General features: G+C 45.5%; 1 protein-coding gene across 1 annotated transcript; it reads right to left on the bottom strand.

Moving 5' to 3' along the window:
- Positions 1-16,468: 16,468 nt before the first annotated feature.
- Positions 16,469-22,167, bottom strand: SMUG1 (single-strand-selective monofunctional uracil-DNA glycosylase 1). The gene is made up of 3 exons (XM_006869935.1): positions 22,124-22,167; positions 18,290-18,591; positions 16,469-17,207 (listed from the first exon to the last, which is right to left on the bottom strand). The coding sequence occupies exons 2-3, from the start codon at positions 18,578-18,580 to the stop codon at positions 16,680-16,682; spliced, it is 819 nt and encodes a 272-aa protein (XP_006869997.1). The 5' UTR covers positions 18,581-18,591; positions 22,124-22,167; the 3' UTR covers positions 16,469-16,679.
- Positions 22,168-23,396: the final 1,229 nt, after the last annotated feature.

Raw genomic sequence — 23,396 nt, 5'->3', positions numbered from 1 at the left:
TATCTTTATTCATTCCTTAGAGCATTTCACTTAGTTTCACTGATGACTCCCAAATTTATATCTCCAGCCTGGATCATACCATCTGACTTCAGATTCTTATATCAAGAGGCCCTGGTAGTGTAGTAGATTATGAGCTGGGCTGCAAACTACAACATCAGTAGTTTGACTCTACCAGTTACTTTGCAGGTGAAAGATGAGGCTTTCTGCTTCTGTAAAGATTTATAGCCTCGGATTATTTAAATAATAATAAAAAAAGACCAAGCTTACTGGTCAGAAAGAGACTAAAGGAACCTGAGACAATGGCTTTTGACCACCTTTATGGTCTGGAAAAGATCTCACTCTCAAGACCCAATTTTCAGCCAAGCAGTAGATAGGTATGGGGGCAGGGAAGGATAACAACACTAGTAAGGTATGCTCACCATGGAATGGTCAACCATTCAAGATCAAAAGGACAGAACTGAGAAGGGATGGGAAGGTAAGTGAAATGAAAATAGGAACCATAGGGAGGAAGTGGGATAATTGTTGTTGCATGGAGGAGATTGCAATCTTTGAAAGGAAACAAAGTGTATGATCTTTTTATTGTAAAACTGAAAACCTTCATTCAATTCACCATAAAAAATTTAAGGCTATATATTGCTGTTGTTGTTAAGTTGGTTCTGATTCATAGCAACCCTGTATAGGGTTTCCCAGGAACATTTGGTGATTTTGAAACGTCGACCTTGTGCTTCAAACCAACCTTGAGGTCCAGTGCTTTTATCCCATAGTGCCACACCAGGACTATATATGTGTACATGTGTGGTTGTTGTTAAATGCTTTTGAGTCAGTTCTGACCCATAGTGACCCTGAATAGGATCTCCAAGGAGCAGCTGGTGAGCTTGAACTGCCAACCTTGCAGGTTAAACTGACTTTGCAGTCCAACTCATTAACTCACAGCCACACCAGGACTCTCTCTCCCCATATATATACACACACACATACATAGATATACATACACATATACACACATGCACACACGAGGATGAGTCAAAAATTATCTGCACTCCAATTATATTAAAACACCCATCCATATCCATGGCTGATGACAACATTGAGCATGCACATGAAATAATTCTGTTGAATAGCTGAGTGACAGTGGATTATGTCAAATCATCTGCAAGTCAGCCATGGCTCTGCCTTTGAAATAATCCACTACAGACTTGAGTTTTGAAAAGTTTGTGCAAGATGGGTACTGAAACAACTTATGGGAAGAGCATAAACAGGAGCATTTGGACATCTGCAAACAAAATTTGGGCCGATACCAGAAGGAAGATAAAAGTTCCTTTTTAAAAAATTGTTACTGGTGACGAGACATGGATTCATCACTACGAGCCTGAGAGTAAACGGCAGCGTATGGAATAGAAATATCCTCAATGGCCAACCAAGAAAAAGTTCAAAAGTCAACCATCAGCTGGAAAATTGATGCTTACAATTTTCTGGGATTCCCAAGGGCCAGTATTGGAACACTATCATGAAAAAGTTCAACCATCAACAGTGCTCTTCACAGTGAGATGCTCACTAAAGAGCTGAAACCTAAAGTTTGGATTAAAAGCAGAAGACTGCTATCTAAGAACATTGTGATCTTGCCTGACAATGCACATCCTCACACCTCTGCCCACGCTGTTGACACTATAAAAACTTCATTTTGAGTTATTAAAGCATCCTCCCTATAGTCCTGATCTTGCTCCATCAGACTTCTACCTGTTTGGTCCCCTGAAAGCAGCCCTTCGAAGACCAAGATTCACCTCTGATGAAGAAATGTAGACAGTGGTGCATTTGTGGTTTGCAGTTTAGCCTAAAACATTTTTTAATAAGGGAATATGAAAGCTTGTTGACAGATGGACAAAGTGTATTGAAAAGCAAGGAGACTATGCTGAAAACTGATGTCTTTGTCTTTTCTAAAAGTTAAAGTAAATTCTACAGCCACAGTGCAGATAATTTTCACTTATCCTCACATATGTGTGTGTGTGTGTGTGTGTGTGTTTACAGCCTCAGAAACCCTATCCAGAGTCACTATGAGTCAGAACTGACTTGGTGGCACACAACCACCGCATCACCAGGATACCACTACTTTGATGTTTAACAGGCATCTCAAACCTAATGTGCCCAAACATCTCAAAGCTAATGCGTCCAAAACTGATACCAAGTTCTCTGCCAGTATTCCCACATGAGCTAATGACAATGCCATTGTTCTTGTCACACTGGGCTCATCTCTGACTCCTCTATTTTTCTCATATCTTATATCTGACCATCAGCAAATCCTTTGATTCCTGCAAAGTACACCCAGAATTTGAACACTTCTCACTACCATCACTACTACCTCCTTGTTTCAGGACTCCATCTTTTACCTGGTACTGAGCTAAGCTCCTAATTGGTCTCCCTGCTTCTGCCCTTGTTTTCTTCAGTCTAAGAATTTTCTGTAATACAAGGCAAATCGTGTGATTCTCCTACTCAAAACCCTCTAGTGACTTTCCATCTTACTTGGAGTAAAAGCTAAAGGATTTATTGAGACTTATTAGTCACATGATCTGTTTCCTCATTACATCTCTGATCTCATGACATATTCTCTCCCTTTCTTCTCTCTGCTCCCACTGTATCAGCCTCATTGCTGTTCCTGTAACATACCAAACATCTTCACATCAGGGCCTTTGCCCTTGCTGCTCACTTTGCTAGGAATGTTCTTCCCCCAGAAATCTGCAATGGGCATGTAGCATCTGGAAAATAGCAGATTCCATATGTTGGGGGCCCAAGAAGGGATGAGAAAGGGGGTTAACAGGAAGAAGAGAAAATAGATTTAGATCCTCTGCAAGAAACAAAATGGCTCATCTTGCTTTCTCTTGTCTTCAATAGGTACCTGGCTTCATGAGCTCTGGGAGTCTCCTTATGGAGGGCCAGCCCCACCTAGGTTCTTCAGGATGCAGCCCACTCTCTACCTTACTCTCAGAAGAGCCTCAAGCCCTGATGGATGACATCTCTCTAGGACCTCCTGTAAGAAGATACCTCACTCCCCTGATGTTGAATTAGCTAAGCCCCAGAGCCAATCCCTTCTACTAGCTCACTCCAGTACTGCCTGACACATTAGAAGCATCATTCCTCAGGATTCCCCCAGCTCTGCTCCTAAAGGGTATAGGAAAGAATGGGTCTTCCTATAATAATTCACTTTCATACTTATTTCCACCATCTTGCTGCTGGGCCTGAACCCATTCAATAAGTTCACTCTTGTCCCTCTTGTCCTTCGGTGCTGCTCCCAATCACCAAGCCTCCCCTAATAACAAACCTCTGTGAACTTCCTCTAGAGAGGGAGGGAGGCTGAGGACAGGGGACAAGGTATGCTGAGGACACAACAGCTTCCAGGGACTGGCCTGACTCCTGGGGGATTGGCAAGTAGAACTGAGGGGAAGCACTGAGAGTGGGAAAATGCAGGAGGCCAGAGAAACCAGGAAACAAGAGCTAAAAGGAACAACCTGCGATGAGTCTGAGACACAAAGATGGCATCAGCCAGAAAAAGGGGGTCAGAGGCAGAGGCAGAAACCGGAGCCAAATGAAAGCAGAAGTAAGACACAGAAGAGGCAGACATCCAGACACAGACGAACAGAGAGGAGGCCAGAGATAGACCAAAAGAGACAGGCAGGCAGGCAGAGAGTCAGCCAGAAAGGAAGGGAAGGAGAGAGACCAGCCCAGACAAAGAGATGGAGAGGCAGACAGAGATAGAGACGCAGAGGGAGAGGGAGAGACACGCACGCAGACAGACCAGAAGGCGGCAAAGAAGGCGAGGGAGAAAAAAGTGGTAAGGCGGGGAGTGGCGGGAAGCGGCCGAGAGCGGGGCGGGCGCAGCGGAGCGGGCGCGGCGCCGGGAGCGGGCTCGTAAAAGCCGCGCCGAGCGGGGAAATTGCCGCCAGAATCGCTGAGCTCCACAAAATGCAGCCCGCGCGGCCCGCCGCCGCGCCCGCTCCAATCTCCAGCCTCATCGCCGCGCGAGCTGGTTATGCATTTAAATGTTATTTAATTGGATTGCGGAGGAGCTGGGGGCCAGAGTGGGCACCCCCGCCCCCGCCCCCACACGCTCCGCACGCCCAGGCTGCTCGCCTCCTCCGCAAATCTGTTTTCCAAGTCACAGATTGCAGGGCGCCCCTTCCCAATATGCTCCCCCTCCTACTCCGACGGCTCTCCTTGGTGTCTGGCCTCCTTCTGCCCTCCCTCCCAAATGGAGCCAGAGGACAAGCAAAAAGACACGGCAAAACCCCTGAAGACGAACGAATATGCAGAGGATATACAAAAATTCTATAAGCACACAAAAACACAATAGCAGCAAAAAAGGATCCGGCACTAAACTACACAAGTGCCCATCTGGAAGATGCTTTAAATGTAGACATGGAAGATGCTTTAAATGTAGATGTAAAAAAATGATCCCCATGGATCACAAGAGTACACAAATAAATGCATATACCAGTCCAGAGGGGTGGTACATTGGATTACAATGTGACAGGACCACACAGGGTAACAAAATGATGCCAACTTGGTGACCTCACAGGAAGGCACATAGACCTTTCTCCAAGGTAGGTAATGAGCAGAACACACATTCACTCTCACATTCAGAGCAAACTCATCACCCCAGTGTGTGTGGCTTCCCAAAGAGTGTGACTTTCCAAGGTTGGAAGATAAACTCTTCCCTCAAAGATTACTTGTTCTTGCTCTTTTTCTTCTTCTTCCTCTCTTCCCTTCTGCTTCCTGCCTTCTCTCTCCCGCAGAGGTTACCTTCCTCACCCTGAGTAAAAGTCTCTAGTTGGGCGGTTTGGTGTGAAGTGTGGTTGATGAGAGGCGCCGGGTTGTTTTTTCCCTTTCATTGGTGTCAGAAGCAGAATGGTTGAGACCCCCGATTTAACATTGGAAGGCCCAGGACCCCAATTTTCCCGGCGCCCTAACCTGCTCATTTCAACATGCCCTCCCAGCGCCCCACGATCATCTTCCCTGATGCCTTCTCAGCATCCATCACCAGCAGAAATTAATTCTTCAGCCCTCTGGCTCGGGTTAGCCACATACCCAAATTTCCCAGCAAGCTGCTACCCAGTTGTTGTTACAAGCTGAAGACCTAAGACTGCGGGACCAACCTCAGTCCAGCTGCTGACCTGGTTCCATCGCTTCTTGGTATCCCATTGAAGAGCCCAATGGCTACAGACAACACTGCCAACAACGACAAAGCCATTGCTGACCGTGGTCCAAGACCAAAGACCAAAGACAGCCTTGTTGCCCCAATGCCAGCAGGAAGTAGCTACAGAAAAATGACCTTCGTCCCTTCTCCCATGGGCATGGATAATAGAGACTGACCATTCATTTTTCTTATTTAACCAAAGAGGGGGAAATGTTACAATGTTACAATACCTTGCGGTTCTTCCCTCTCCCCTCCCTCCAACTCCATTTTGTCTGTTTCCCACCCCCCCCCCAAAGCTACAAGGCGAATAGTTTAAAGGACAACATGGCTTTTGATAGGCCAGAGCTAAATCACCCCAGCAATAAACACTCCCTTCCTGTTGAACCTATATAAGTCCCCTCATTTTCCGTTGACTCCCTCTTCTTCTTCTTCCTCTCTTCCCTTCTGCCTCTTGCCTTCTCTCTCTGGCAAAGGTTACCTTCCTCACCCTGAATAAAAGTCTCTAGATGGGGAAAAAAAAAAAAAAGATTACTTGTTCTTCTCCCACACAACAGCAAAAAAGGATCTTCAGATGAGGTCCTAAAAAAAAGTTCCTAAAAAAAATGAACAAAAGAAGAAACAAACAAACTTGGCCAAAATCACCACAGGTAGGCTTGAGAGAATCCCTGAAGGGTGTAAATGGTTAATGCACTTGTTTGCTAAATAAAAGGTTGGTGGTTGTAATCCACTCAGAGGTGCTTTCGAAGAAAGGTCTGGTGATCTACTTCTAAAAAAGCAGTCACTGAAAATCCCATGGAGCACAGTTCTGCTCTGACATGCGTGGGGTCACTGTAAGTTGGGACCAACCCAAAGACAATTGGAAATGGTTTGAGAGTAGATACCAGAAAGGTCTTACTAAAAAGAGAAATACCAAAAGGCGAATCTGGGCATTTGTGTGAGGCTGGGCTTCTACCCTATTGACTGCAATGGGAAACCCAGCTTTGCAGTCTGGACAAGAAGTTGGCACCGTAAAAGTAATGGTAGGACAGGATGACCTGCAAAGACATGTCCTCCATACACCCTGAACTAGCAGACAAGCTGCTTCAATTAATGAAAATGGCAGTGGCAAGCAGCTTGGCACAGGCCACCTTTGAGTGCTGCTCTGGGCTCTCGGCCACCAATCTGGAAGCCCGGCCTAGATACTGATGTCAGACTGAAGATCCTTGAGTGGCAAGTGAGGGCAGAAGAATAGGCAAGAAGATGTGTAGGAAAATTCTATTGTTTTTGTTTCGTTTGTTCTGTTCTGTTTTTGAGAAAGTGAGAGCCAACACAAGGAAGGAGAGAAAAGGGGAATGTTTCTTAAAATACATTATAATTCAGCCTTGACTGGTAAGCCTGGACTTGAGCCAGATTGGTATTAAGGCCTCTAGAGAAGAAAGCAATTCAGCTTCCCCCAAAGCAATTTATTTCTGCATCATCTGATGGTCATAGATGGTAAATTTATCCATGTATCTAACCTCAGTGTTCATGCTCCAGTTAAAGTTATTTCCTTCTTTAAGACATTATGAAAAAACAGCAAACAGCTGACCTACATCCTTCTAGACAAAAATCCTTAAAGAATCAAAACTCACTCAGTCTGGATTAGGCCACAGTCTGTATTCTCTTCTCTTCCAACCACTAGTCTTCTCTGCCCCAGTTAAACCCTGGCTAGGTTTCCAAAGTCTTCTTTGATCTAACACCAAGACACTCCCTGACAATAACTGCTGTAGCTTTCCAGCCCAGAAATTAACAGAACAAGAGATAAAAGAGGGAGTCCCAGAACACCCTACTTCCCATTTCCCATAGAGTCATACCCAACCCTCGGGTCCCTTCTCATTCCTTACTTCCTGGTGTCCAGCACCCCTTCCCTCATCCTGATTCTTTATCCCCTTGCAGTTGGAGCTGAGAAATTGTTGGAAATGTCTCACAAAGTGACCCCCTTTAAAAAAAAATCAACTTTGTGGTAGTGGTAAAATATAGCAAGTGCTAAGAAATCTCCAGCCACCACCAACTCTCACAGGCACACATACCATCTAGCCACACTCGGAGTGCTAATCGCTTTCTCCTTCAGTGTGTCCAGAGCTCTGTTTATAACTTGTTCACGACATGTTTTCAGTCTGATTTATAATATAATTATATGCCTGTATCTCTGTACTAGACAGTGAACAACATGAGGGTAAAGAATCACCTAATTCACTTCTGTCACTCCTTATAGTGCCTAGCATGGGAAATGGTGCACACAGCAGTAACAATAAATGCTTGCTGAATTGAGAAAGTAAGAGACCACAAAATGGTAAAACTCAAGATCCAGTCTTCCTTGAAGCCATTCTGCTTCAGTGAGGAAACAAACAAAAAGAGATAAGGAATCTCTTACCATCCCAACTCATCTCACCTCTTAGAGTCTTGCCACCCAAACACAGTTTAGCAAGTTGAATGTATCGTGTATGTGTGTATGTTGGAAGGATGGGACAGTAAAGTGCCATTATTTCTCTGAACTGTTATTGGACAAAAGCAACAAACTCTTGGCACTGTCTCAGTTTTCTAGGTGGTATTGCAGCATAAGCACTACAGGAGAAAGTTGAGACTTTCTATTCCCATAAAGATTTACAGCCTTGACATAGTCTAAATGGGTAAAAGAGGGGAAATAATGTTAAGATGCTTGACTATCTTGTGGATATTTGTTTCCCTTGCCTACTATTGTAAAATAGACATTTGAATGGGATATCAGGAAACATGATTAACAGAAAGTTGGTAAGCCCGTCTTCAGCCTATAACTGAATTGGAATACCTTAAAGGGGTTCTAGAACTTGCCCAGAAAAATAGGCTTACTATGGAGCCTTTGTAGTATATAGGATCTTAGGTGGAATCCTGAACCCCATCCAGAACCTTCTGAGGTGGGACATTCCCACTTGAAAGGACAAGCAGACCAGCCTGGAACAACTAGAGGGATAGGAGATACTTCTTGAAAGAAAGACCAACATGAAAAATCAAAAAATTTTAAATGACAGTCTGTATAGGTGGAATCCTGAACAGCATTCAGAATCTTCAGAGGTGGAAAATTTCCTATTGAAAGGACGGGCAGATCAGCCTGGAGTGGCTAGAAGAACAGATGATACCTCTTGAAAGAAAGACCGACAGAAAAAATACAAAACAATATAGGCAGACCAACTGATTACTACAAGAACAAGCAAGTTGCTCGCCCAGGAGACATCAAGGCAAGTGGTCGGGTCCCCTTAGAGTAAACCCCCTTCCAAGACAAAGATTCAATGGGAATACACACTCTGATTGGTGACCATGTTCGTTACTGATAAGGGAAAGTGAGGGAAAAACAGCAATGAAGCTGCGAGCTAAGCCCTACAACATTCAATAGACTTCTGTGAACCCGGGTGAAGACCTGGTTGACCAGCAGTGTGGCAAGATCTGGGGACTCTTGGGCCCAGAGTCAGTGACATAGCCACAGATGACTAGAGTGGACAGTGAAGTGTCCAGCTGATAAGAAGAGAGGGCATATGAACAAGAACGCCCACACTTGCAGATAATACCCACTTGACCTGGCTTCCATGACTGTATGATCAGAGCTCAACCAGAAGAAAGAAGAGGGAAAAAAAGTATTCTGATACAATTTGATGAACTTGACCTACACCTATGGAAGCAGTAGCTCAAAAGGAGGAACAAATCCTTACAGCAAGAATCATTCCCACCCCCTCCACACACAGAGTAGACAGGGATAGGCAAGTTGGACATTGGATACCCAAAATGGGGGGAGGGCAACAAAGGCAAGAAGTGACTGGCTTACAAGCTTTCAAGAGGGAACCTAGATCCAGAGGGCCTGGAGGAAGGCAGAATCTCCACTGAGTGGTATCCAATCTGTCTAGGCAGGGCTGATGAAATGAAATGCAGACAGGTCTCTTGTGATACAATAGTAAATAATTGTTATCAGGACTGACTGTGAGGGTTGGAAATGTAAAGATAGATGTTTTATAGCAAGGAGGGGAGTAATTAACTTTCCAGTCTAGGAGCGGAGGTCCCTAGGACCATCAACGGAGAAGAGCAGGAGAGCGGGACCCTACCCAGAGAAGCAGTGATGCCTGAGATGGAGGCAGAGACGATAACGTGGAGTGATGGAGCAGCTGAGGACTTTAGCTCCAGAGAGGGATCTAAAGTGTGCTGGAGACCTTGGGGGTAGGGGGGGCAGGCTTGCAAGGTATACCCTTTGATTGGTTGATGATGCATGGAGGGGATTGTAACCATGGCAATGAGACGATATACGATAGAATAAATGTAAAACTAATGTTCTCCCATGTAAACTATCACATAATTCACAATAAAACATTTAAGAAAAAAAAAAAAAAAAGCTAAAATGAATAGAGAGAAATACTGTTAACTGATGGCACATGGAGGGGATTATAATCATTGTAATGAAACTATGTGTATGATTTGTTGAATGTGAAAGTGATGATCTGCCCTGTTAACTTTCACTCAACACACAATAAAGAAAAGAAAAATAAAGCAGAGTCATCTGATACGATTTGATGAACTTGACCTACACCTATGGATGCAGTAGCTCAAAAGAGGGAACAAATCTTTACAGCAAGGATCAGTCCCACCCCCTCCATACACAGAGTAGACAGGGATGGGCAACTTGGACATTGGCTACCCAAAATTGAGGGGCTACAAAGACAAGAAGTGAAGTGACTGGCTTACAAGCTTTCAAGAGGGAACCTAGATCCAGAGGACGTGGAGGAAGGTAGAGAATCTCCACTGAGTAGTATCCAAGCTGTCTAGGTGGGACTGATGAAAGGAAATGTGGATAGGTCTCTTGTGATACAATAGTGAATAATTGTTATCAGAACTGATTGTGAGGATTGGAAATGTAAAGGTAGACATTTTGTAGCAAGGAGGGGAGTGATTAACTTCGCAGTCTAGGAGCGGAGGTCCCTGGGACCATCAAGGGAGAAGAACAGAGTATAGGACCCTACCCAGAGAAGCAGTGATGCCTGAGATGAAGGCAGAGACGATGACGTAGAGAGATGGAGCAGTTGGGGACTTTAGACATAGAGAGGGAGAGGGACTGTGTGCTGATGACCGGGGGCAGGCTTGTAGGGTATACCCTTTGGTTGGTTGATGATGCATGGAGGGGATTGTAACCATGACCATGAAACGACACACGATAGGATAAATGTAAAACTAATGTTCTCCCATGTAAACTATCACATTATTCACAATAAAACATTTAAAAAAAAAACACAGTCTGATTGGCACCAGGACTGAAACTCAAAGAGAACACATGAGCACGCATGTAAACTTGATGGTGACCATGTTGGTCTGCTGGTGAGTGGAAGGCGGGAAAGGCAGCAATGAAGAAATGGGCTGTTTGACCACGTTCCATACACTCCCATAGACCTGGAGATGAGAGGGAAAAGAGGAAGGGCTGGTAGGTCCTAAGTGTGGTGAGACCTGAGGACTCCTGAGCCCATGAATAAGGACATAACCACGGAGGGCTAGGGCTGAGAGCAAAGCATCCAGCTAATATGAAGTGAGGGGAGATGTACAAGGATGCCTAAACTTGTAGATAATACCCATTCAACCTAGCTTTGATGGCTTGATGATCAGAACTTGACTAGAGGAAGATAATTTTTTGTTGTTGTTAAAGGAAACAAGTGCAAATTGTTACAATTTGAGGAACTTGTTGGTGTTGTTTTTAGGTGCCATCGAGTTGGTACCAACACAGCGAACTTATGCACAGCAGAACATAACACTGCCCAATCCTGGGCCAACCTCACTACTGTTGCCACGCTTGAGTCCATTGATGCTGCCACTTGGCCAATCCATCTCACCAGGGGTCTTCCTCTTTTTCTCTCACCCTCCACCTTACCAAACATGATATCCTTCCCCAGTGACTGGTCCTTCCTGACAATATGTCCAAAGTATGAGAGACAAAGTTTGGCCATCTTGGCCTCCAAGGAGCACTCTGGCTGCACTTCTTCCAAAACAGATCTTTTGGTTCTTTGGGCAGCCCATGGCACTTTCAATATTCTCCTCCAACACCACAACTCAAAAGCATCAATTCTTCTATGGTCTTCCTTATTCACAGTCCAGCTTTTGCATGCATTTGAGGTTATTGAAAATACCATGGCTTGGGTCAGGCGCACCTTAGTCCTCAAGCTGACAACTTTGCTCTTCAACACTTTAAAAAGGTCTTGTGCAGCAGATTTGCCTAATGCAATCCGTTGTTTGATTTCTTGACTGCTGTTTCTGTGAGTGTTGATAGCAGATCCAAGAAGAATGAAGTCCTTGACAACTTCAATCTTTTCTCCATTGATAAGAATGTTGTTTATTGGTCCAGTGGTGAGCATTTTTGTTTTCTTTACATTGAGATGTAATCCATACAGGGTTGGTAGGGACAGGAAACTTAGACATTGGTAAAATGAGGGGACTATAAAGACACAAAGTGACTGAATTACAAGTTTTCAAGAGAGAATTCAGTTTCAGAGTATGCAGGGGATGGTAGAATCCCTACTGAATAGTTCTTATCTTCTCTAGACAGGTCTGGTGAAAAGATATTGGGAACAAAATTCTTATGATTCAGTAGCAATTTTTATCATGACTAATTGCGACCGTTATAACAGTAAAGGTAGAAGTAATGTAACAAAAAGGGGGTAGTAGTTAATTTTACAGTCCAGCAACAGAGGACCCTAGGATCATCAAGGGAGAAGAGCACATGCAGAATATAGGACCCTATCCAGAGAAGCAGTGACACCAGAGATGGAGGCAGAGATGAGGATATGGAGAAATAGAGCAGCTGAGGACTCTAGACTCATGGAAACAGAAAGGTTGTGTGCTTGCAGCCAGGAGGCAGTTTTGCAGAATGGGCCCTTTGGTTGTTTAAATTATTATATATTCCTGAGTGTTTTTGTATACATCCAAAAAAAAAAAAAAACCCAGAGGGAATAGAAGCACATACTGTTGGATGAGAATGCATGGAGGAGATTGTAATCACTGCAATGAAATGATGAGTGTTAAAACCGATGTTCTACCATGTAAAATATCACTATAAAAAGTGGTGGTTTTTTTTTAAAAAAAAGAAAGATTTACAGCCTTGAAAACCTTAGATAGGTTCACTATGAGTCAGAATTGACATAATGGTGGTAGGCTTGGGTATTTGGGGGGGTGGGTTTATAATAAAATGCCACAAATAAATGGCTTTAAAGAACAGAAATGTATTCCCTCACAGTTATGGAGGCTGGAAGGTCCTTCTTTGTCTTTTAGCTTGTAGTTGTTGTTAAGTGCCATCATAGTTACCAGCAATCCTGGGCCTTTCTGGGTTAGTAGATGCATCTGCCTCCACCATCTCAAGGCATCTGTCTGTCTCCTCTATGTGTCTATGTCTCTTTACTACTCAGAAGGAATTAGGTTTAGAACTCACTCAACTCTGGAATTACCCCATTAGCATAAAAAAAAGGCAGACTTTATTTACAAACAGGACCGCATTCACAGACAGGCATTAGGGTTTCAATACATATTGAGGGGGAGAAAGAGACATAATTCAATTCATAACAAGCACCATTGAGTATATCTTCAGAACTAGAAGATTCATACATTGCTTACACATTCATACTAAACACCTACTTTGTGCCAGGCATAGGTTACATACTGGGGGAAAGAAGCAAAAAGAGACTCTCTCCTTGCCTTCAAAGACACAGGGTAATCCTCTCTTAACATACCTGTATGTTGTTATTGTCGTTAAGTGCTGTTGAGTCGGTTCCAACTCATAGTAATCCTGCATAGGGTTTCTGAGGAGCAGCTGATGGGTTTGAACTGCCAACCTTGCAGTTAGCAGTCCAATGCTTATTCTACAGTGCCACGCTAGGACTCCTGACTACATATTGGTAGCAAAAAGAGATCCTGTTAATACCCAGATCAAACTTCAGACCTCCTAAATCTGAATCTGCTGGAGTGCAGCTGGGACACTTAAATCTTTTTTAATCCCCACAGGTTAATTCTGATTTATAGACAGGACTGTAAACCACTGATCTCTAGATCAACACTGTCCAGAATCATTTTCTCCCATGATGGAAATGTACCATATCCACATTCTCCAGTCAGTGGCCACTAGTCACATGTGGCTGCTGAGTATTTGAAATATGGCTAGTGACTGGGGAATTGAATTATTTTACTTCATTTTAAGTTTAAACAGTTACACATGGCTAGAAGCTACCATATTGGACTACAGGATTTTAGATGATCCCAAATCATTTCAATTTGGCTTTAGACTATTTCTGACAATACCAATACTGTTTTGCAGTAGCTGAAGTCTCCATTCCCTTTGGCTTGAGAGAAATTCGGAGCTTCCTTTCCCTAAGGATACTCTTCTCTGCACTAAAGCTGCTCTGGGATGAGTTGAGGGAGTATGTATTATAAGATCCAGTCCTATCAGCTTGTTAACCTGCCTCCACCCGTCTCCTAAGAAAAAGGCATTACCTAGCACCCCACTTTGTTCAAGGTTGACATTGGTGGAGCACAGAAAACAGTGACATGTGTTTTGTTGTCCTTGGGAAAAGGTAAGCCCAAGACCCTTAATCACATCTCCCAAACAAAAGTAACCACGGAACTGAGGACCAAAAACCCCAATAGAAGCAGACTCAACTGGGTAGTGTCTGCAATGCCCAGGCCCTAACGTCATTATCCTGACTACTCAAGTGCCTCTATTCACTGCCCAACCCTATCTCCTGTTAGCTCATCATTCTCACCCAACTCTAGACTTTTGCCCAGTTCTAGCTGTCCCCTGGGACTTTATTACCATTTCTGCCCCTACTGTACCTACACTGCCTCCTATATGCCCAATTTATACCCATCTGTGTGTTCCTATTGTTGGGGATTACATACATGTGCTGTGTCTCACTTGCCCCACTGGACTATTCTAGTATTCAAGACTTTTTACATGCTGGTGCAACTTACCTTTCCAGCTTTCTCTCCCAACTGGACCAACATTAATCTCTTTGTCATCCCTTGAACATAATGATGCTCTTCTCTAAGCTCACCAATATTTTCCCAGTCCCTAAGGCCATCTGAAATGGCATCTCCTGCAGATATCATTCCCTGATCACCTCAGCTGGGTAGATGAGGAGACAATGCATTCTCTTTATGCAGTGACTCCACAGCACTTACTCCAGTGCTAGGTAAATGGGGATTACTTGCTTTTGGCATAACACAGAGAAACTGAACACAGAAAAAGGAGTCTAAGTATGTGTGTTGGGTGGGGGGTATATGCTGGGGATACTGTTATTTAAAGTTTTATTTTGAAACTTGGGGATAATTGTCCCAGGAGCTAGTCAGATCATGTGTTTTTGCAGCACAATGAATTACTTCATATGGTTCATCTACCCATTGTTTTTGTTAACTCCCAACAACCAACTTTCTTTTTCTTGGACCTCAGTAAGAGAAAGTACGGTAAGATACTGACAGGGTTACTTGATTTGGTTGTGGTTAACAGAGCTCACTGTGATTGCAAAAACTTGAAATTCTAATGTGGCTATAAAACGAATCGTCTCAGCAGCAGTGGGGAAAATCTCACTACCATCAGAGTCACAAGTGGAATGAATCCTTTGGACCCCTAGATCCCTGAGCATTGAACCTCCTCAACCCAGAGTCCGAAAGCTGTGACACCAAAGGAGTGGCAGAGGAGCAGCCGCAGAACCAAGAGCCAGAGCACCAGACAGAGTGATGGGCTTCTCAGCTCACGGTGCAAGTAGAGCTGAGTGACTTTGAGTAGGGGGCTTACTTGCAGAGTGGGGTGTCTTCAGGCATTAATTAGAGCAGTTAGGTTTGCTGACCCACAGAGTTAAGAGCCGAATGTCTTCAGACTGAGGCTTATAGGGGAATGGTGTACCCTGTGGGCATTCATCAGCAGCTCGGAAAGTGGGTTTGCAGCTGCCAGAGCAGGGAAGAGGCCAGACCAAGGCACTAAGGTCCAAAGAAGTTTGCCTATAGGCGTGGCAGACAAGAGGCTGTTCTGACTGGAAGAACTGTGCCCTGAACATTTCTGACCCTGAACTGTAACCTATTAACTTCCTAGTAAATCCCACAACTGAGTATAGTGTCTGAGTTCTGTGTGACCATAGCAATGCGTCACTGAACCCAGCTAAGTAGAGATGGCTTTGGGAGGGATGGTTGGGGCCATTAAGTTTTTCATTAGGGTGGTCTCCAAACCTGCTCTACATCCAACTTGATTCTTTTTTTTTTTTTTAATTCTTACCAAAGGGGCACCCCATTCAACCATTCTGCGTACATGAGAACTTGGAGATATCAGAACCTACCACCTGTTCCCCAGTGTCCCATGTTTCAGAAAAACTATTGAACAAACCTCTAACAGAGATCCTAGAGCTTTGGTAAGATGATTAATGGTCTGCTTACTGCCCCTCTCCCCACACACAAGGGAATTGTTTGAAAACAGTGAGAGGTGGAGAGAAAAATCTAAACCATCTACCCTAGACACGCAGGAGGAAAAAGAAGTAACAAGACAAAAAAAGATTTAGGGGCTTTTAATGCTTAGACTGAAAATTCATAGACTGGATTTTTTGTGAAGTCTTTAGTCCAGCTCTGGCAGGGAAAGAATCAGCCCCTCACCCAAGTCACAGGCAGAGGCCCAGAGTCTTCCCAGCAAGGTCTTCAGGAGAAAGGGGCTTCTTTGTAGTGCAGAGCAATGTCTTCCCACCCAAAGGCAAGGAAGGAAGGAAAGGATGTCATGAGCACCCACGTGCCAGGTATGATGCAGGACACTGCCATGTTATCTCAGTGAATCCACACACCAATACCATGGAGTAGGGACCTCCATTTTTACAGATGAGGATCCTGAGGCTCAGAGAGGTTAATCAACTTGTCTAATGTGACACAGTGCACAAGTCTCAGAGCTGGGATGAAAATCCAGGCTTTCTGACTCAAATCCAGTGCCTTTTCCACTTTGCAATACAGATTTCTCCCTCTGATTCAGCCTGTCTCCACAAGAAATGCACTCTTAACATCCATGTCTCAGGCTTTGTCCTGGTCCCAGTCAGGAAAGGGGTCAGCTGAAGGCAGCTGTTTGCTGAGGATGAGTGAGGATCCTAGCAGGATCTTTTCTCTAAACAGCAACTATGACCTTAGGAGCTGAGTAGAAGCTTCCAAAGAAACAGTGAGGTAGAGCAGTTTGCAGGCAGCAAAGCCCAATTTCTGCTGATAGACTGTGAAGTTAGGTATTGCATGACAAAAGAAACCAGATCAAAGGACGGTGAAGACTGCAAGAATCAGAGAGGGAGCAGGAGTAGTGTGAAAACTGCAAAGGGAGGTTGGAAGACAGTTCAATAGATCAATAAACAGGTTTCCCAGCAACCAGGAAGGCCAGGAAGACCTTGGTGCTCCAGGCCAGGTGGGCAGTCACGTGCTTGCTGAGAATGATGTGGGGGCCTTGAGTGTGTCCTATGCCCAGGCCTCAGGGCACTTATTCCATCAACAGCGGCAAGAGCCCCAACTCATTCAGCCTTTCCTTGGCCACTGTCTCCCAGCCCTTGTTGGCCTGTGGGCTACGGGGTGAAGGGTGCAGAAGCCCCTCCACTTGGACCTCTGGCATCAAGCCTGCCAGAGCCCGTCTCGCCCGATGCTCCGCCAGCCGCCCCACTCCCACAACCAGCCGCACCCGCAGCAGCTGCACCTGCCGGCAGAGGGACGCCTCACAGATCCCGAGGAGCTGTTCTCGCTGCTTGGCAGGTAGCTCAGCAGGGGTGAGGTTGCGTCCACTGGGAGCCAGGAAGAGCAGGGGACACAAGTTGTGGACAAAGCAATGACGGAAGAAGACCTGAGGCTGTCCACAGAGGTTCCGGAAAAAGCCCCAGAATCGGGCACCGCTCACTTCTGACTGTGGGCACTCCAGTCCCAATACAGGTCGTTTAGGGTGCTCTTGGGGAGGAGGCAGCACAGGCCCCCCGATGCCCAACCAGTCCCGAACCACACTCACCTCCCCAAATGGGACCTGTGGGGAAAGAGAGAAATAAGAGGGTTTCCAAGTGCAGATCTGACACCTGGACTCTGAACCAACTGATCCCTTTCCACCTTGAGGTTCCAGCCTGGATGCTTTCCCCCAAATCCCCACCCAAAGGCCAGAGACGAGAATTCTTGGGTCTTTGTTTTGATTCTGTCCACCTATTTTTCATTATGGGTTGTGGTCCAGATTCTATTTATTTGCCTCTACCTCTAGTGTGGTGCTATACGATAAGCACTGGATTGCCAGTTCGCCCTCAGAACCACCTCAACAGCACTTAACACCACCATCTCTACTAACCACTGGGACCAAATGTAAAGAGTACATTGGGATATCTGGCCCTACACAGGCTGTGATGGACAACACTAGGGATGGACAGACAGCCCAAGACAGAAAGGCAGCCAGGGTCAAAGGAGGCACAAGGATAAGGCTGACCACTGCTCTCTGGGTGCCCTGCCAGCCCCAAGCCTCAGGCTGTCATTTCCATCGATCATCATTGATCATCTTTCATCACCCAGTTGGGGTCAATAAAAACGATTGAGCCTCCTGCCCTGAAGGTTCCTCCCCTCCCTCCCACGTGCCAAGAACCCCTACTGAGGGGCAGTCACTCCTCATGGTCTGAAATGAAAGCAGGCAAGCCTGGGGCCCAGTTCTGTGCTGAGGTTCTCCTCAGCTACAAGACCCACCGTGCCTGAAGGGCCGGCATCTCTTCCACAGCCACCCCCTGCCAACCAGTCTCTCAAGGACCCAGCCGTGACCCCAGCAGCATTCTAGGAGGAGGGGACATCTGGCAAGGTAAAGTGGGGCTGGGGCTGGCGGAAGGAAGGGCTCTCAGAGGCAATTAGCCGGCAGCTCACAGGGGAAATGGAACCACCATTAATGTGTTTGGTTAACTACCGGCCAAGAGAGTATCTGAGACCACAGGAGCCAATGTGTGTTTTGAGAGGGGATGGGGGGAAGAGAGCCCACACTTGTCCACAGTCATGCATACACTTCTCCACAGCACACCCAACCCAACATTCCCACCTTTGGAGCCTCCTACTCCACCCACCAGGGGAAACCAAACCCTTTACCCCAGTCTGGGCCATGCCAAAGGGGCCTGGGTTCATGCCCAGGAAGAGCACTTCCTTTGGGCCCTGGCAGTAGCGAGTCACGTAGCTTCGATGTGGCTCCCATGCATAGTCCACAGGATTGTAGATGATGCCCACAGGCTCTGAGAACTGCAGTTGGTTCAGCTCAGTATTGAGTCGAAGCTCCTCCTTTAGGAAGCCCTCAGCCAGGCTATGAGAGCCCAGCTGGGGCTCCATCAGGGCACCTGCAGGCTCACTGAGGGGCCCCAACGGGCAAGCCTGGGGCAGGGCCATACCACTGTCACCTGAAAAAGAGATGAACAGAGGCCCCCATTATCCCTTAGCCCCGGAGTAGGAGAGACCTACACTGGCCCTACCATCATTTCTCTGGGCTCAGAGGGGGACCCTGAGAAACCATGGCAAAGCCATCCCTCAGCCTACAGACAGAACTGAGCTCACCTCACTTCTTCCCCTCCCCACTTTCCAGTATCTAGGACTTTGAACAGGTTCATTCTGGTTCAACCCACCCGGCTTAAAGAACTTTCCTTTCCACCCCAAAGATACTGAATCAGAATGGACATTTAACAAGATTCCCCATGATTTTACATAAGAATCACCTGGGGAATCTTGTTAAACTATAGACTAATACAGGTAGGGTGGAACAGCAACTTCTCTAACCCTAACCGAAATGAAGCCCTACTTTTAACCACTAACACCATCTTGCCTTAGTTGGTCAAATCTACCACACTGTCAATTCCATAATCCATGCTCTTCCTAATCCCAGCCTAGTTTCTTTCCCATATTCAATACTCATCATGGTGAGCAGGAAGATTACAGGAGCCAGAATACTCTTACAAGCTGGACTATGGCCAGGGCACTTCACCTGTCTGAGCCCCAAGTTTCCTCACCCAAATACTAACAATAATAGCCACCTCATAATGGTGACATAAAACAGATGAACAGTGTTGTATGTACCTGGGGCCAGGGGGGCAGTATACGTGAGCCCATTTTGTAAACTACAAAATCTAATCCCTACAATCTTCCTTCTCACTCCCACACAAACACTGCTTCAGCCTAGACTATTCCACTCACACTTTTTTCCCCCAACTTCTAAAACTTTGCATATGCTGTTTTCTACAAACCCAGCCAAATACACTTCTCAAATTCAGTTAACCAGGAACATGAGTCCCCTACCTCACCACATATCACCATCAAATCCATCCTTCAAAATGCAGCTCAAATCACTGCTTTGGTGAAGCCTTCCCTCCTCAAACAGGGTAGTGTTTGTCATAGCTTACCAGACACCCCACACCTATTCCAGGTGTGGGGCCTGGAATTTGTATTTTTAACATGAAGACTGAGAACCATGTGGCACCATGGTTAGTGGCACCCCAGAATCCACACCTGAGCACTCCTTTCTTCAATTTCACTCAGTACCTCCGTGGGAGTTCTGGTGTGGTACTGTTGGATAAGCACTGAATTGACAACCCACCAGCTGCTCCTTGGAAACCCTATACAAGGTCTCTATGAGTCTGAACCGACTTGATGGCACTAACAACAACCTCCAAGGTCCTAGCTCTTATTTTATACTCAACAAACACCTGCTCTGCTCTCTCCATTCCTTCATTTACAGTCCTATTCAAACTACCTTCTACCAAGTCCTGATACATTCCTCTCCATTTCTACTGAGTCAACTCAAGACTCGGTTATCCATTTTGCATTCTGCTTGCTGCTCATAGACTTAGCCTTAGCCTCTGGATATGCTTCCATTGGATCTGGGCCTCCATTTTGGCAAGGACTGTGGTGTCTCCCACCCTACCAAACCCTTCCCCAGACCAGAGGGATCTCTTCTTCCAGATCCATCTTACACAGTTGCCAACCTTAGCCTAGGGGATGTGGGAAAAAAAAGAAAGTGGGACCAAACTTAGGATCTCCTTCCCAGCCTGATCCTAGAGGAATTCTTGAACTGATCTATCTAGGTAGCCACTGAGAGCCATCTGGGCTCACACAAAAACTGAGAAGGAGTCTGTAAAGAATTCATAACATCAAGTGACCTCACTTTGCATCACATCAAGCAATACCAACACTAGTGGGTTGGTTGCATCAGCTATGGGATCTCCCTCACATGTTAAAATTAGGCCTACCGCCTTGGCTTGAGAGAGAGAGAGACCTATGCTGGAGACAGCAAGGCTGGGGACACATAAAAGTGGACAGAGCCTTATTTTCAGTGTACAGTTTCAAGACGATATGATAGCATGAGCCACAGGCTGAAAATCAATTGACTTTAATTCTAGTCCTGATTTCATCTCTAACTAGTAGGCTATCTCAAGCAAGTATGTCACTTAACTCACCCTATCTACTACCAGCTGTTTATTCATTTATTTTTGTCAGTATTTGAGTCTCTTACATGCCAGACTGTGGCAAGCTCTTGGCGGAGAAGTCATAATGAATAAAATGTAGACCAGCCCTTCAGTAAGCTCACAAACCAAGAGAGGACAAATAACTGTAATATAGTATGATTTGAGCTTTAATGTCCAGAACAAACCACTATTGGAGCCCAAAGAGAGAACTTGGAAAGTATATCAAAGTCACCAAGAATCAGAGACTTAACAAAGGAGGAACTTAATAAGCTACAGTGTATTTATTACATGATGTATAAAAGATGGGAGGGTGACATGAGTCCATCTACTTTCTGCAAAAAGCTCTCACCACTCAGAGAGCAGAACAGAGCCTGAATAGCTGAAAATACAAGTACTAAAGTCTTTTTTTTTTTTTTCTGCCCCTACAGTCCTAAATCGGAAACCCTAAGCAGGGTCGCTATGAGTCTGAACTGACTCCACAGCACTTACCAACAACAGTCCTAAAAGAGGACTGAGGGGAGATCAGATGGAACAATTGCAAAAATGACTGAAGTTGGTTGAAGACCTTTTCTTGAAACATACATGTTAGGGAGACTGAGCATAGTCTTGAAGGCAGGGCAAAGGCCAAATGACCACTTCTGTGCCAAGTGTACAGATCCATACAAAGAGCATGCAGGTCTCTGAATGCAGGAGAGTCAAAGTGATGGGGGTGGAAGATGCTTTAAAAATCAAAGCATAAACTCCGGTGTAGATACAGCGAAAAGTTTCGATACCTAAAGTTATTTGACACCAAATCCAGTAAGAGAAGGAATAGAAGGCACTCTAGCCGCTCCCATGCTCTGGGGACGCTCCAGGGATACTCAGGGAACCAGCAAATCTTTAGATTACTATGGTGATGTAGGATCAGCACTGGACTACTAACCGTAAGGTGAGCGGTTAAACCCACTAGCCCCTCTTTGGAAAGGCTACGCAGGGTCGCTATGACTGGAACCGATTCGATGGCACTTAACAACATATTAATAATGACATAATTTTGTTGTTAGGTGCCGTCGAGTCGGCTCCGACCCACAGCGACCCTGTATAGGGTTTCCGAGGAACGGCTGGTGAGCTTGAACAGCCGACCCTGAAGTTCAAACTGACTTTGCAGTCCAGCGCATTAACCCGCCGCGCCACAATAGAGGACGCAAAAACAACGACAACAACAACATTTCGTTCCCCCTGGGAGAAAGAAGACCGCTGAAGTACCACCCGAAACCTCCGCGTACGCCGGCGGGCTCCGCCCGACGGAAAAGTCTGGCCCTGGCAGACCTCGCAGAGGGCTCCGTAAGCTCCGCTCTCCTTGAGCGGGAGCGAGCCCCAGTCGAATCGAGGGGCCATGAAACACGGACTTATAGTCTCCTCTCAACTTTGCCCAAACAGTCCTGCGAGCCCCCATTCGGAATCCAACACCCCAGCTTCCCAGCCTCTACTTCCTCACCTGGTCGGACTCTTCATACGGCTTCCGGTTCCTTTCCCCACTCCACCCCACCCCATCCTCAGGCACGGCCGACTGTGGGAATCGTAGTCCACATTGTTTAGGGAAGGAGATTGGCGTAGCGCGGTCACTTCCGGAGGAAATATTCAAATCCCCGGAAGGTGCGCTAAATTAGTACTAAGTAATGCTGGGAGATGTAGTTTATTTTCTACTTCAGCGCTGAATCAAGAAATGTTGGCAGGATGAGAGGTCAGACTCTCTGAAAACCTCAGGCATCCTGGATTCTAACGTCAGAGAACATTATTCTTCAGAAAGTTCATTCACACTTTTCCCAAAGGGTTTCCGAATTAGGAATCTTCAATCATCACCACGGTGGTTGTTGTTGTTGTTAAGTGTCGTCAAGTAGGTTCCAATTCATAGCGACCATGTATAGGGTTTTCAAGTAGTAGTTGGTGGGTTTGAACAGTTGACCTTATGGTTCGCAGTTCAGTGTTGATCCTACAGTGCCACATTTGAGAGGTATTAATAATGGAGCCCATAACAACAACAGCAATAGAGCCCTGGTAGCTTAAATGAATTACCTATAGGGCTATTAACTGCAGGGTTGATGGTTTGAATCCACCAGCCACTCCTTGGGAGAAAGATGAGGCTTTCTGCTCCTATAGAGGTCCACAGACTCAGAAACCCAATACAGAGTCTCTATGAGTCAGAACCAACTCACCAGCACACAACAACAAAAGACCACTTCTAGCCCAATGACTACCCAGGTACAAGAGACTTCACCACTGCAGCCCTACAGGGACCAATACTGTATATAGGATACCCATGGGGGCATGTCTCACATCTCCTGATGACTCTTCAGTAAAAACTTTTAAAATTTTCCAGTCCTTCATTATTGTGTAAGTCCTATCTCCATGGCTTTACCATTCGACTTCTCTTTCTCCTATGCCTTACTCTCTGATTGGTCCTATAAGCTCCCATTTTTCCAAATCCTTCCCATTGAATACTCTGTCTAGAAAGTCTTTTTGGAACTCTATGACCTATTGTAACTCTATGGTGGCACCTCGCCATATTTCCCCCACCTTTCCATCCATATTTGTCTGAAACTGTCTCATTAGTTCTGCCCTTTCCTATATCAGCATCTACATTTGTATCCTGACTGTAAGACTTTCATTAGATTCAAAATCCCCTAAAGTCAGTTGTCTTCTAGATTCTTCATACCCTGCCCCCTACACATACACCTCAGTGCAGACAAGATTTTTATGATCACAAGTAC

This window comes from Chrysochloris asiatica, unplaced genomic scaffold (genome assembly GCF_000296735.1).
Source record: "Chrysochloris asiatica unplaced genomic scaffold, ChrAsi1.0 scaffold00138, whole genome shotgun sequence".
NCBI lineage: Eukaryota > Metazoa > Chordata > Mammalia > Afrosoricida > Chrysochloridae > Chrysochloris > Chrysochloris asiatica.
Note: the sequence above shows the minus strand (reverse complement) of the source record. Positions and strands in the feature narration are given on the sequence as shown.

Bases quoted from the DNA above. Each gene is read 5' to 3' on its own strand.
- SMUG1 (XM_006869935.1), bottom strand. From the start codon at position 18,580: ATGGCCCTGCCCCAGGCTTGCCCGTTGGGGCCCCTCAGTGAGCCTGCA. The intron at 17,208-18,289 runs GTAAAGGGTTTG...CTTTCCCCACAG, and splicing joins TTGGCATGGCCCAGACTGGG to GTCCCATTTGGGGAGGTGAG.